This window comes from Hypomesus transpacificus, chromosome 9, assembly GCF_021917145.1.
Source record: "Hypomesus transpacificus isolate Combined female chromosome 9, fHypTra1, whole genome shotgun sequence".
NCBI classification, from domain to species: domain Eukaryota; kingdom Metazoa; phylum Chordata; class Actinopteri; order Osmeriformes; family Osmeridae; genus Hypomesus; species Hypomesus transpacificus.
In genome coordinates, this window is record NC_061068.1 from 10,019,975 (window position 1) to 10,033,290 (window position 13,316).

The following is a 13,316-nucleotide window of genomic DNA, read 5'->3' on the forward strand; positions in this document are numbered from 1 at the left end:
ATACACACACACTGTTTTAATGAGTCATAATTTGTGTACGTCAGTGATTAGACTTAATGAGGACTCAACAACCTTGGACTGACAAAACTCCTGAGCAGCAAGTTTACAAGGCAAAGAAGGAGCAGGCCAGGCGTCCCCAGGACAGAGAATCCCCAAGGCTTTATCCTCTCTGAATAACCCTCCTGTCCCTCCCAGGTTAGCATTTGTTATCCTATCTGAGGCTTGAGAGGTCTTTGTTGTAGTATTGAAATGAGGAATTACAGGGTCCACAATTCCACTGTAAACCTACAATGTAGATAAGCAGGCAGATATTAAAGACACAATAAGGTATAGATAAATTAAATCTATATGTGGCCTTGTCATAAATATTAATTTGTCCTTGCTTGGGAACCCAAATCAAAACCTTCATCAAGCCGTGTGTGTTGCTGTGGGATCAAAGTCCCTGAGTGTTGGAGGAGGCTGTGGGAAGGAGGGGCCTGTAAATCCCCAGGTGTCGATTTACAACTTTACATCACCAGTGTGAAGGAAACAGACACACATAAACCATCTCTATTGTAAAGACCCTGATTAAAGTGCTGGAGCTCTCAGCTCATCTTCCACACCTCTATCTCAGCACACGAGAACACCTCACTGTCTGATACCATCTGCACCAACATATACACCAGTATGTACAAGAGGATCTTACACGCTTAATAGAAATGAGAACAACTCCTCTTTGGTCATATTAAGACTTTAATTAATTATTACTAGATGTCCTGCTGTCTGTTCACAGTATATAGTAGTCCTCTCTTGCCTGGCATTACAAGACTAAGCCCAGTTTGAGCTTGTAGTTGTGGTATCTGGTATTGAGTTCCTTGGTGGGTCTGGTCCGTAAGCTCTGTCAAAACAAGAGCCCTTCAGTCCTCTGGGTGTTTAGACAGGTCATTGGCTTCATTTAGCAGCTAAACACGCCTGGCCGCAGTGCTGGACCCTGACTGCTGCCTCTGCATCAGTAATAATGAGCCACTTTAGTAAATGAGCCTTAAAAGCATGTTTTCACACACACACACACACACACACACACACACACACACACACACACACACACACATACATACATACATACATACATACATACATACATACATACATACATACATACATACATACATACATACATACATACATACATACATACATACTGTATGCACGTAGGCCAGGAATGTGTGTAATTTGTGCCTCTGCTCGGTCATGTTCTCAGCAATCAAGACTTTATCACTGCCTGGTGTGTGTGTGTGTGTGTGTGTGTGTATGTGTGTGTGTGTGTGTGTGTGTTTGCCACACAAGGTGTGAGGTTCTTATTGATACCAGAGTTTAAATTCGCTTTCCACTGTTAAAAAGGAGGGCAACAGCGCTGGGTAACTTTAAATGCTTTATTGCTGTCTAAAATGTACTCGTAAAATAGACACGTTTAAAATATAAGGAGAAAGTCCCAAACGTTTCTGATGTCTTTAAAAGCTAGATCCTTGTAAAAATGGTGTCTTCAGGGGTAGCGGTAGCATAGGCGTTGAAGGTGGTCTCTGCTGACCTAACACCGGGCCAGTTGCGCTCCCCTTCTCTCGCTCTGGAAGACCTGGCGTATCGATCTCGCTGCTGGTGCCGCCGCCGGCCAGGCCCTCCCTCCCTCTTCTCTGTCCCAATGTGCTTAAAGCTTTAAAAAAAAAAATCAAATGCACCATAATTAAATAATAATCAAACAAATGCACAGTCGGAATCAATAATGTCCCACTTTTGACCAATGTGTATGCACATGTGTGTCCGTTCCTGACGTTCCTGACGTTATTGACGTTACTGACGTTATTGACGTTACTGACGTTACTGACGTTACTGACTGTGGCTAGAAAGTTAGCCACCGTTAGTTTCACTTTTGCCACAAAAACATAATTCAAACCTAATCCGTGCAACACAACATAATGCCCCAACAGAAGCAACGCAATCGTGACCAAGACAAACATTTTTACACCAATGTTGTCTATGTAGTCCAAATATTTTAAGGGATCCTTAGGGGGGCGAAAATGGTTGGGCTCTTGCTGAAGGCAGGTACACCCAATGAGTCATCAAAAGGGCTTGCAAAATCACTTACACAAACCCTCACTTCTTCCTCATTTGCTGGAGTAAATATTTCCAAACAGAATTTGCTTTCACAGTTAACATGAAGCCTCAAACCATAACACCAATTGTAAAAATATTACATTAATCGAAACATTCAACTTGACATATCAATCAAGCAATATACCATGGCCCTATAAACAAACAACTATCAATATTGAGTGACTTGTTGCTCTTTTAGGTTAGATATAACGAAGTTAAGTCTTGTACTCCCTGTGAAATATTTTACTGTTGATTGTTCTTCTACAGGTACAGTCCTGCACTTTTGTGGTTCATGTTGTTTAATTTGTAACTTGTATAACTGCATGCTCTTATGGGTCTTCCTTTTGGCACTTGTTTAGCTTTTCACAATGTATGCTTCATGTTTTGGCTACTTGCAATGTTTGGGACTATCTCGTTGTTATGATCAGTGACCTATGCTCTTTTGTAAGCTCTCTCTTGGAAGTCGCTTTGGATAAAAGCGTCTGCTAAATGAATAAATGTAAATGTAAAATGTATCAATATACCTCAACACAGCTCACCCTCTATTATGTAAATGGCCATTTCAGAGCAAGTTTTCTTACAGAGGTCCAAACCACGGGGTGTTTCCCTTTTGCAATGAAATGACGATAATATCTCATTGCATGGCAACGTTACTTTGCTTTCAGATTAGCGAGACCTAAAACTCACACTTATTACTCAACTGTCTAGATGTCTAATTTTCTCAGCATCCTGGTAGTGAGACCTAGACTCCAGACTCCAGACTCCAGACCCAGATCCTCAGTTACACTTTCCATTTTTTTTCTGATTGAACACACACAATCAGTAGACAATACACACTAGGGATGTTATAGTACAAGACATACTATACGTTTTTGATTACTGTAACATGCAAAGTTACACCCACACACACACAAATATGCAAACACCAACAAAGATAACTTAGTCTTATTTAAAGAACAATGCAACTTCTGCAAAAACTAGACTCTGAATCACATGTATTAGCCAACAGAGATATTGGAATAATCTTTTTCCTTTTCTGTCTCTCTTTATCAACTACCACACACATACACACTAACTCAGTCCTGCATTGTTTCGATACAAAGATCAACATAAGAATACAGCTACCATGTGGTTTTCTGTGTGTCTCTTCAACCTGATCCTGATTACTGGCAATACAGGTAAGCCTAACAATGTCTTCAGTTTTCTTTTAAACACTAGTCGTCAATATATCATGTTTCATGTCAATAATACAAAGAAAACGTTAAAGTAATGAGTAACAATGTGTGTTCTGGTTTACATTTAATTTACACCGCTTGTCTGTTGCTTTGGATCAAATCATCTGCTACATTCATCAAATGTCATACGTTGCGTACCATACTGTAATTGTTTATTTAGGTTTTACTTTATCCAAAAACTGTGACTGTCAGGGTTCTGTGGATTCAGATGCAAACCACAAGCTCTAGTAGTTTGTACATAGTGTTGTAAAGCTAAACCTGAGTAAAATGCACATTTTCCAACTACTGACAGAAAAGGGAGGACTTGGATGAAGTCTGGGGAGCTGGACCCTGGGAGAAAACACACAAACAGGCTTGGCAGGCAGATGAATGATCAATTACACTAGCACATACACATCTTTTTCATCCATACAGTGTGCCAATATTAATTTGATCATATATCATGTTATTCCTTTATATAATGGGTTGTACATTGATCTGTAAAGAAGACAAGAACAAAAATTGACTGTGGATGGTAAAAAACACAGGTACTGAGATTAGTGTGAAAACATTGTATGCATCCAAACAATAATGCTTACAAACAATTGCAATCTTCAGGTAACCATTTATGTCTATGAATGGGAAAGAACTCTACATGGGTTATGATTGCATGCATCCAAGCAATATAATATAATTATTGTTACTGTTCTATTTTACTTCAGGCTGTATTCTGTCTGGGCAGGAGAACATCCCTATAGATACCACTGTGTCTTCAGGTCAGTCTGTCCTCCTGCCCTGCTCCTGTATTGACCTTCAGACCACACCTGCAAGCTTCACATGGGAGGTCAATGAAGAAGACACTTCAGTACCAGTAACTCAGAGTGATCTCTACAGAGAGAGAATGGAGCTGTTTAATGAGACCACACCTGGGAACCTCTCTCTCCTCCTATCACACCTCACTGAGAAGGATCAGGGATTATATAGGTGCAGAATCCAGAGTGGACAGCTCAGAGACATTCGCCTCACTGTTCGTGGTAAGAGATGCTGCTAGCATCACTGTTTTGTTGTGTGACTGGAGCATTCTTAATGATCATAGCTTTGTAGTTTTGCTTGACAATCCTACATTTTAGGCATTCCAGCAAGTACCGTGAACAATAATTGTGTGTTTCAACAGCATGCACACTGCCCGGCACTCGACAGGACATTGTTAAATCACTGGGTCAGTCTGTCCACCTGCTCTGCTCCTGTACTGAACCTCACACCAGACCAGTCGAGTCAAATGGGAGTTCAGTGCTTCAGACTCTAAGTCCTTGGTGCCTGTAACTGATAGTTTAGTGATTGAGTTAAAACATACAGCACTACACTATTTATAACAAGTATTTCATGACATATTGTGACACCTTTGGAGTTACTCCATATGAATGCAATTTTATTTTTTAATGGGTAAATGTTCATATAGCTGTGATGGTCAGTTGTACACATACTCTTGGCCATGTGGTGTACTGTTTGTAAATCATACCTGACAGTGAAACTACCTTGGAGAATCTTGGAAAACTAATCAACTATTACTTTATTTCTTTTTGACCAGGTCTTCCACCACCTCAGTACATCCCCTTTGCTTTGTTGGCAGTGCTGATCTTCCATTTGGTGTTCTTAGGTGTGTTCCTGAAAACAAGGGGTACATCCACCAAGCAACAGGGCAACCAGAATGATCTTTCTAAAGCAATCTATGAAAATTACTCTGAGACTGTAGAAATACAATAAAATGTTTTTAACAGCATTGGTTAAGTGATTTTTGTTCCTCTTCTTTTCTTTTGCAAGTTACTTAATGACTTTACTTCCATGTATATATGCTCTCTAAAACCAGTCCTTCTCTAGCCTACTTCTCTGGATGCAGTCCCAGCTAACAAAAATTTGTGACTTTCCCCTCAAGTCTTACTTGTCTAGACTCTAGAAGATGCTATTCAGGAGTACTAACTTTTGTCAGTTGACACCACAGGTAAGTAACCATGACTGTGGAAAGTAAAATAATGTTGAGGTCATGTCCTGGAATGTAATTTTGCTAGCTGGGGTTTGTTTAGTAGTTACACTTATTTGAAAAGGACATCCCAGTGACTAATATTTTATGCCATCTAAAGGCTAAATTTAGAAGCAAATTACAGTACAAATGGTAAAAACACCATAACACTAGTGACACACAAAACATAAGCAGAAAACTGTTATTTTATAAACATAAAAACTTAACAGGGTGAGCATTCAGACTGGATAAAGAGCGAGAAGGAAAGTTTGAGAAACACACACAGACATGCAAGTTTAACACAATTGCAGACGTTATTTTGTGACCCCACTGAATTGGTTAAGGCTTGAGAGCTTCACAGGATCTCTGACACTGCAGTAGTACGGGCAGACATGCTAATGCACAGGGGCAGACTGGGGGAAAAAAGTGGCCCGGGAGTTACTGTCAGAGCGGCCCACTCAATACACGTCGTGCGGCCCATTCAGTACACGGCGAGTTGCCCACTCAATGCATCGCACGTATCGACCAATCAGTGGCCTACTTGAAAAATAAACATACACTTACATTATTTTGGATGATTACAAAGAAATTACATCATATATATATTTTCTTATGTTGAACGTCCGAAGTCTGTAAGAACACATTTCAGAAGAAACTTCAGAATTGTTTTGAAAAATAGGAACCATGAGTGTGAATACAGATCGCGAAAGGAGTATAAAAGTAAGTCAGTCATTTAAAAATGGTCTTAGAGCAAATTATATGTGTTCAAGCTGTGTATAATGGAAAACAGTTGGAGGTGCCGGCGATGTCAGAGGGAGGGACGGTTGGTGATGGAAGTGGGCCGGTATTTTGGACCATCCCAATATATAAGTCTATGATCCCAACCCCGTCGGCCCACCGGGGGTCCCCCTGTATCCCCAATGGCCAGTCCGGCCCTGCTAATGCCCCTGCCTTGTCCTTCTCCTTGGTGTGTGTGGGATTCGCATTCTGTAACTGCTTCAAATCATCTAAGATACTTGGCAGTGAGGATTCTGATATATTTGTTTTAGCACCTGTTTGTATAAAATCAAGCAGTAAATGGTGACAATTACAGTGTACATTCAGGCTTCATAGTGATTAGAAGTGTGTGTTTGCCTTATGCAGTCACTCCTCCATGTCTCTGAAAGCCTGCAGGTGCTGGCTGTAGAGGGTGGAGCTTTCCCTGGCTGTATGAAGCTGTTTCTCACACCACAAGGTCAGAGCTTGGCGCAACATCATCACACGAGCGGCCTGGAAGCGGCCAATCTGCATCCACAAGAACACAGAAACACACACACACAACATTGAAGAAATATGGACTGTACACTTGAGCATATTTGGAATATTTATTGACCACATCTAGAAATAGAAAGTCCAGGTTACCTCCTGTTTGGCTACACCAGATATGTTATCAAACTCCTTCTCAACTGTGTTCTTCACCTCCTCCATCTGTACCAGGAACACAAACATTCAATCATGCAGTTGCTCGGGTCATGTTCAGCAAATCCACAGGCAGCATTATTAAGCAACGGCTCCATTTTTGAGCACATTTAAGTATTGTACTGGGCTACTGACACCTGTTGGACATTTGAAGAACTGCAATAGTCCATCTCAGTGTCTTGCTCATGACTTACAGTGGCTTTCTTTACAGGTTTGGCTTTTTCTGCATTCCGGCTGGCTGTCTCCAACTCCACCAGTTTACAGGTCCTCCTGAATAGCATCTCCTAGACAAACACAGACACAAACATGTCTGTCTGGGTATACAACTCTGGTCAACTGAGGGGTGATGACAGTTTAGAAGTGACAGTCTAACCTTCTCAGCCTCCTGGTAGCGAGAATCCAGGTCCAGACCCAGACCCAGGGTGCTCATGTTGTTCTCAGCTACATTGTCCAGGTTTTTCTAACCAAACACACACTCTGAGTTGAAGATACAGACTATGGATATGACTGTTCAGGAAATACTAGAAAAAGACCCCTTACCTTCATTGAATCAATGACCTCAGACAGTTTAACACACATCCTGTGAGGAGAAACAGACTGTCAGTCAGTACATTTCTCAACTGTTATTATGTACATATAAGATGCAAGTTGTGCCATATACAGTCAGCCATTATGGTCATCTGGGAATCTCACTTTGAGAAGGCCAGGGCCAAGGAGTCATCCTGATGTTCTACACAAAGATGCAGTGAGGCAGAGAAGTGTCCACAGGCTACAGAGATTTCTGAAGACAGTAGAAGTACAGTATAAATGAAGGACAGTGGAACTGCATGGTCAATGACTAACACAACACAGAAATACACAATGCAAGTAAACTGTCTATCTCACAAACAAATTCACTACACAGTCAAAAAGTCAATAAATAGAACAGATATAATTCTTAGAATCTTGCCTCACATATGCCACATTGAAGGTTCCTTAAACAACCCTTTTTCTGTCACCACCTTATTATGTTCTCTGACTCACATTGCATTATGGGAAGCAAAGATGATCTCTTACTTTGTTCAGTCATCACCACATCAAGGAACTTCTGAAGAAAGACAACAAGATCAGCACAAATGTCAACAAGTGACTGTGTGTTGGTGCGTGTGAGGGCAGAGTTCTTGCCTCCATTGCAGACTTGGAGCAGCCAGTGAGGGTGAGGTTGTTATCACGCTCAGTCTGAAAAAACTCATCCACATCCTGGAAAGAGAGAAACAGATGATATTTACAAATCCCTCCAGTGTGGTGTGAGTGTGGTGCAGAGTATGATGATGTTAGAACTGAGGTACCTTGTGGCTTTCTTTCCTTATTCCCTCCATGGCATGGCTGAGACGGTTGAAAATCCCCTTCCTCACCCTCTGACGGCCTGGAGGCTGGAGCACACAGGCTTATCTTATCAATGTTTTATGGGTTTTGTAGAGATGTTTGCTGTTTGTCTTTACGTCATGTTCGAGAGATGCAACATTATTTTTAGAAAAGGAGAAATGATGAAATGACAGTTGGTTGATGTGGTTTGAGAACTGAAAAACGCAACAGGGATGTTGAAACAAAATCCATCATTTTCTGTCTCTCTTTATAATTCACTACACTAACTTAGTCCAGCAGTGATTCTCCTGGATCAACACAAGGATACAGCTACTATGTGGTTCTCTGTTTGTCTGGTCAACTTGTTCCTGCTAACGGGCAGTGAAGGTAAGTCTAACAACAATTTTTTGTAACATTAGTTTTACAACTAATGACTCAGTGATATGGTTTAGCAAGAATCTTCAATGAGGCAGTCGCTTGCCCTTACAAACACTGCGCCATTAATAAATGTTGTCATGTGATTATGTTATGTTTTATTTAATATATGAATGGATTATACAGTACATGTATTTGTAACCATTTATGTCTATGAATGGGAAATAATTCTACATGGGTTCTGATTGCATGTATCCAAACAATATAATATAATGATTGTTACTGTTCTGTTTTACTTCAGGCTGTACTCTGTCTGGGCAGGAGAACATCCCTATAGATACCACTGTGTCTTCAGGTCAATCTGTCCTCCTGCCCTGCTCCTGTATTGACCTTCAGACCACACCTGCAAGCTTCACATGGGAGGTCAATAAAAAACCCACTTCAGCTTGGAAACCAGTAACTCAGAGTGATCTCTACAGAGAGAGAATGGAGCTGTTTAATGAGACCACACCTGGGAACCTCTCTCTCCTCCTATCACACCTCACTGAGAAGGATCAGGGATTTTATAGGTGCAGAATCCAGAGTGGACAGCTCAGAGACATTCACCTCACTGTTCGTGGTAAGAAATGCTGCTAGCATCACTGTTTTGTTGTGTGACAGGAGCATTCTTAATGATCATAGCTTTGTAGTTTTGCTTGACAATCCTACATTTGAGGAATTCCAGCAAGTACCATGAACAATAATTTTGTGTTTCAACAGCATGCACACTGCCCGGCACTCGACAGGACATTGTTAAATCACCGGGTCAGTCTGTCCACCTGCTCTGCTCCTGTACTGAACCTCACACCAGACCAGTCAGCCTCAAATGGGAGTTCAGTGCATCAGGCTTTGGACCCTGGGTGCCTGTAACTCAGAGTGATCTCTACAGAGACAGAGTGGAGTTTAATGAAACCACACTCCTCCTCTCACATCTCACTAAGAAGGATAATGGATTTTACAGGTGCAGTATGGAAAATGGACAGTTCAGAGACTTTCACCTAAGTGTTCAAGGTAATACACTACATTAGTTTAGTAATTGAGTTAAAACATACAACACTATACTATTTAAAACAATAAGTGTTCCATGATATATTGTTCCTATTAGATATTTAGATATATAAATACAATTTGCTTCATTAAAATGTATTCCCAGAGGAACTCTTGAAGCAATTAGTAAATGATGAACAAGTACAAGTTAAATACATGTTAGTACATACAGTAATGTACAGGTCTTTCTAAAGGAACCCCAGTTGTGACTGAATTAGAGGTACAGTATAGTGTACTGCAAATATAGTTGTTGATTCTTTAGTTCCTGTTTACAAATATGAATTATGCTCATCGCAAATCATAAAGGGACTACTCATAGCCTTCTAAATTGCTAAAAGAGCTCCTCTAAACCATACTGTTTTTCACTATACCAAGCTGATGGGCATCTCCTATAATACAGTATACCACTCTCTCTAAGAGAAATGCAAATGTACACAGTCATTGTAAAAATGTCAGTGTCTGTTTGAGCTCTCATATTCAAGTTGTCATGTGATCATCCTCTTTAACAGGTGAAAACACAGGAGGCGCATCCAAATATACTCCACCTCCATCAGATCTCCTCATTTCCATCTATGTGGGCCTTCCTTTAATACTTATTATCACTGGAGTGGCTGTGTGTTTGTACATGAAAAACAAAGGTGTTTACCAAATTTAAGAAATTATATATTGCACATCCATAAGTCCACTAGGATGCCCTGTTTAAAATAGCAGTCATAACTATGTATGAAGCTTCTTGTTGAATTGAATTGTGAACCTCAGGTAGGAAAACATTAATGGATGAAGATAGTGAGAGCAAAACAGGAGGAGAGAGAAAAGAGGTAACACAACTCCAGAGAACCTGTTGACCCGAGACAGAACCTGATCTCAGAGGCAAAACTATGTTTTAAGAAACAATACACCCTCTATGAGTGATTGTGATTATTGTGTGTGCTGTTCCATCATATCTGTTTAGGATGATCAATCTGTCAATCACACAACCACTCACAATGGCTCAGACACTAGGATGGCTACACCCCACACTGCAAAAGTAAGATAACATTTTAAGTAGGCTTTGTGTTTAAGAGATAGAAATAACAAATAGGTAAAAACTTTGTTCTTTAACATGGTATGCAATCTTGTCTCCCTTGGAAGGAGGACATTTTGACATATTCCACCATCGTCCACATGGAAGGTGGAAGGAGAGCAGCAGGGAGTATGATGGACCAGAAGGGAGACACAGAGTATGCCACTGTCAAGATGGGCACAACCTCCTAGAACCAGTGGGCCTCTCAGTCACACAGCCTCTTCTAGGTACACAGGTCTACCTAGCATGCTTGTAGACTGCATTTCTGACACCATATTTAGCAACAGAAAAACACCCCCCAAATAACATGCAATATGTATATATTCCTTCTGCTGTCAGACATCAGGTGTCACATGTCAGATGTTAAGTGTCGATTTTGTATTGTACCCATTTCTTAATTATAGTAATGAAAGTTTTCTGAAGGACTTATACTTTGTACTGAGTGTTGTTGGTTACATTGGTTAAACATTATAAATAGACTACACATACTTAACTAATGTTCTAGTAATATATGTCATCCTTTTACCACAGTATTACCAACAGTTTCTGTTGCATTCATTGTTGTTGAGCAAAGGAAATTACAAAGGCCTTTTAAGCAACAACTCAGTCCCTTCCTAAAAGTATGCAATGCAAGTACATGAAGCACCAATTAAACAAAGTGTACTAGTTAGTGATGAGGAGCCTGATAAGTCGTTGCATACGTAGTTACCCACTGTACTCTGCCAGCAGCGTTGGAATGGACTGGTTTAAACTACCTACAAGCCAACCTCACAGTACCTCTGAGCTGGTGAGGAAGACCTCCAGGTTCGGGTTCTTGTTGAGAGTAGTGTGGACTGCCACCTGCTGGAGGTAGGTCTCTAGTGCCATGCAGTATATCTGCCAATCCTTCCCCATGGCAAGGAAACCTACAGGGTAAAACTAGTATCAGACACTGCCAGAAGCACTGGCTTGTTCTTACGGAAGAAGTGCTGGCTTGTTCTTACATTTATGGAGGTGGGTTTAGGCATATGCAAATCTCAGATGTTTTTCAGAAATACATACCAAGTTGTTTCAGTACTTTGGCTGGTGCATTCACCTGTGGCTTTGTTGGAAGAGGAGGAAACTGGAAGAAGAGATCACATGTTTCTTTATATGAGACGGTGTCTTATCTGTGATGTTTCACATCAGACTACTGTGTGGAAGATGGGTGGATGGTTTATAGGTTTATGACCAGTGTTAAGCCAGGAGAAGTCCCACTCACAATAACTCCCTGTATTCCAGGAACACCCTCTGGACAGAACAGGCTCTGCTGCAGCCACTCAAAGTCGTCATATGTCCTGTCCACATGGTACTCCCCAGTACCAGACAACTGGAGGGAGGGGTTGAGACAGAGAGAGAGAAAGACAGAGAGGGGGGCGGGAGAGTTAGATAAAGAGTGAGAAAAGCGTGTATGTGTGCATGAGTGTCTGTGTACAACATAGATACCACAGTTGGCACAGCTTTTACATGATCAGTGAGAAAACAGCAGCTGTAGTTGTGGTAAACTCCAGTATATGATCCCTCCCTCACCTTCTGGGATATGACAATGAAGGTGAGCGTGTCCCCATCTCTCACTGCCTCGGTGACCCTGATGCTGTGGGTGCTCACACTTAACCCAGATGACCTCGCCTCATTAGCCTCTTCCTGAAACAATTAACATCCCTGTATGTTAGGCACCAAACAAGGTCAGTAAGCAGGCTGGTCAAGCATCGGGTGCCATGTTGTACTCATAAAGCCATCAAGCTGACTTGATAGGGAGCTGGTTTTGCATTCATGACTATTGTATTGAAACAATATCTACAGAGAAAATATTGTACGAGTACACATTGGACACTGTATATTGTAGCCACTCAATTCTGTTAAACCTACAGGCATAGGAGGAATCATGATGTGGCTGACACTGGCATGCAGCCTATCACATGACATTCAGGAGCAGTAGAACTTCGAAGCCTTATCAGTAGTACACTAAATCCCACTTACCATCATTTTCAGAAGACAGGCTACTGTGATGTGCAGTCCTTTTCCCTGAATGGTAAAACACTTTGTTTGATAAAAGTATGAAAGCAGGGGTATTTTGTCTCCGAAAAGCAGTAGAGAATTCACACAATCCCACTGTGTTGATGAGGCACAGGATATCCTTCAGTTCAAAGTGCACACTGGTCCTGTGAGCGAGTGAGGGAAATAGAGCCAAAACTAAAGTGCTGTTGCAGGCAAAAAAGAGGGCAGTGAATTATGTGTTACTCAGTAACTCCACAGCCACACCCACACAGGAATGAGTACAGAACAGTCCAAATCATTCCTCTGAGACAGTCACAAAGGCATGTACACTTGCAGTGATTTCATACCAGGCCAAAGCAGTGCCACTATTTTTAGTAGTGAATCCACTGACAGCTCACTTCCACTTGAGATAATATGATAATATGACATAATATGAGACATTGCAATGAACCTTAGATATAGAGTAAAGAATACGCTATCAGTGGTTACATTGGGTGGGGGGTGGGGTGGTCCCAGACTATTACTTAGGGTTAGAGTTCTAGACTTCCGTGACCTTTACCGTTGGTCTGGCCCTGTTACCAGACCTCCCCCGATCGCTAGTGTAGGCTGGGAT

At 41.2% G+C, this 13,316-nt stretch overlaps 2 protein-coding genes across 3 annotated transcripts; one reads left to right on the forward strand and one right to left on the reverse strand.

Annotated features, from left to right (window-relative positions):
• Window positions 1-6,222: 6,222 nt before the first annotated feature.
• Window positions 6,223-13,142, reverse strand: si:dkey-28n18.9 (sorting nexin-5). The gene is made up of 14 exons (XM_047026532.1): window positions 12,686-13,142; window positions 12,236-12,349; window positions 11,928-12,035; window positions 11,729-11,789; window positions 11,465-11,592; window positions 8,148-8,231; window positions 7,984-8,058; window positions 7,876-7,906; window positions 7,513-7,600; window positions 7,360-7,399; window positions 7,193-7,279; window positions 7,014-7,103; window positions 6,763-6,828; window positions 6,223-6,645 (listed from the first exon to the last, which is right to left on the reverse strand). Exons 1-14 carry the CDS (start codon window positions 12,689-12,691, stop codon window positions 6,505-6,507), a joined length of 1,119 nt encoding a protein of 372 aa, XP_046882488.1. The 5' UTR covers window positions 12,692-13,142; the 3' UTR covers window positions 6,223-6,504.
• On the forward strand, window positions 8,238-11,439 carry LOC124471878 (CXADR-like membrane protein). 2 transcript variants are annotated; one of them, XM_047026535.1, is made up of 8 exons: window positions 8,238-8,550; window positions 8,840-9,157; window positions 9,298-9,588; window positions 10,134-10,262; window positions 10,384-10,442; window positions 10,577-10,651; window positions 10,756-10,914; window positions 11,417-11,439. In XM_047026535.1, the coding sequence occupies exons 1-7, from the start codon at window positions 8,499-8,501 to the stop codon at window positions 10,876-10,878; spliced, it is 1,047 nt and encodes a 348-aa protein (XP_046882491.1). In that variant the 5' UTR covers window positions 8,238-8,498; the 3' UTR covers window positions 10,879-10,914; window positions 11,417-11,439. The 2 variants fall into 2 exon arrangements, with proteins under 2 accessions (XP_046882491.1, XP_046882490.1); XM_047026534.1 differs by lacking the exon at window positions 11,417-11,439 and having other exon boundaries at window positions 8,239-8,550; window positions 10,756-11,382.
• Window positions 13,143-13,316: the final 174 nt, after the last annotated feature.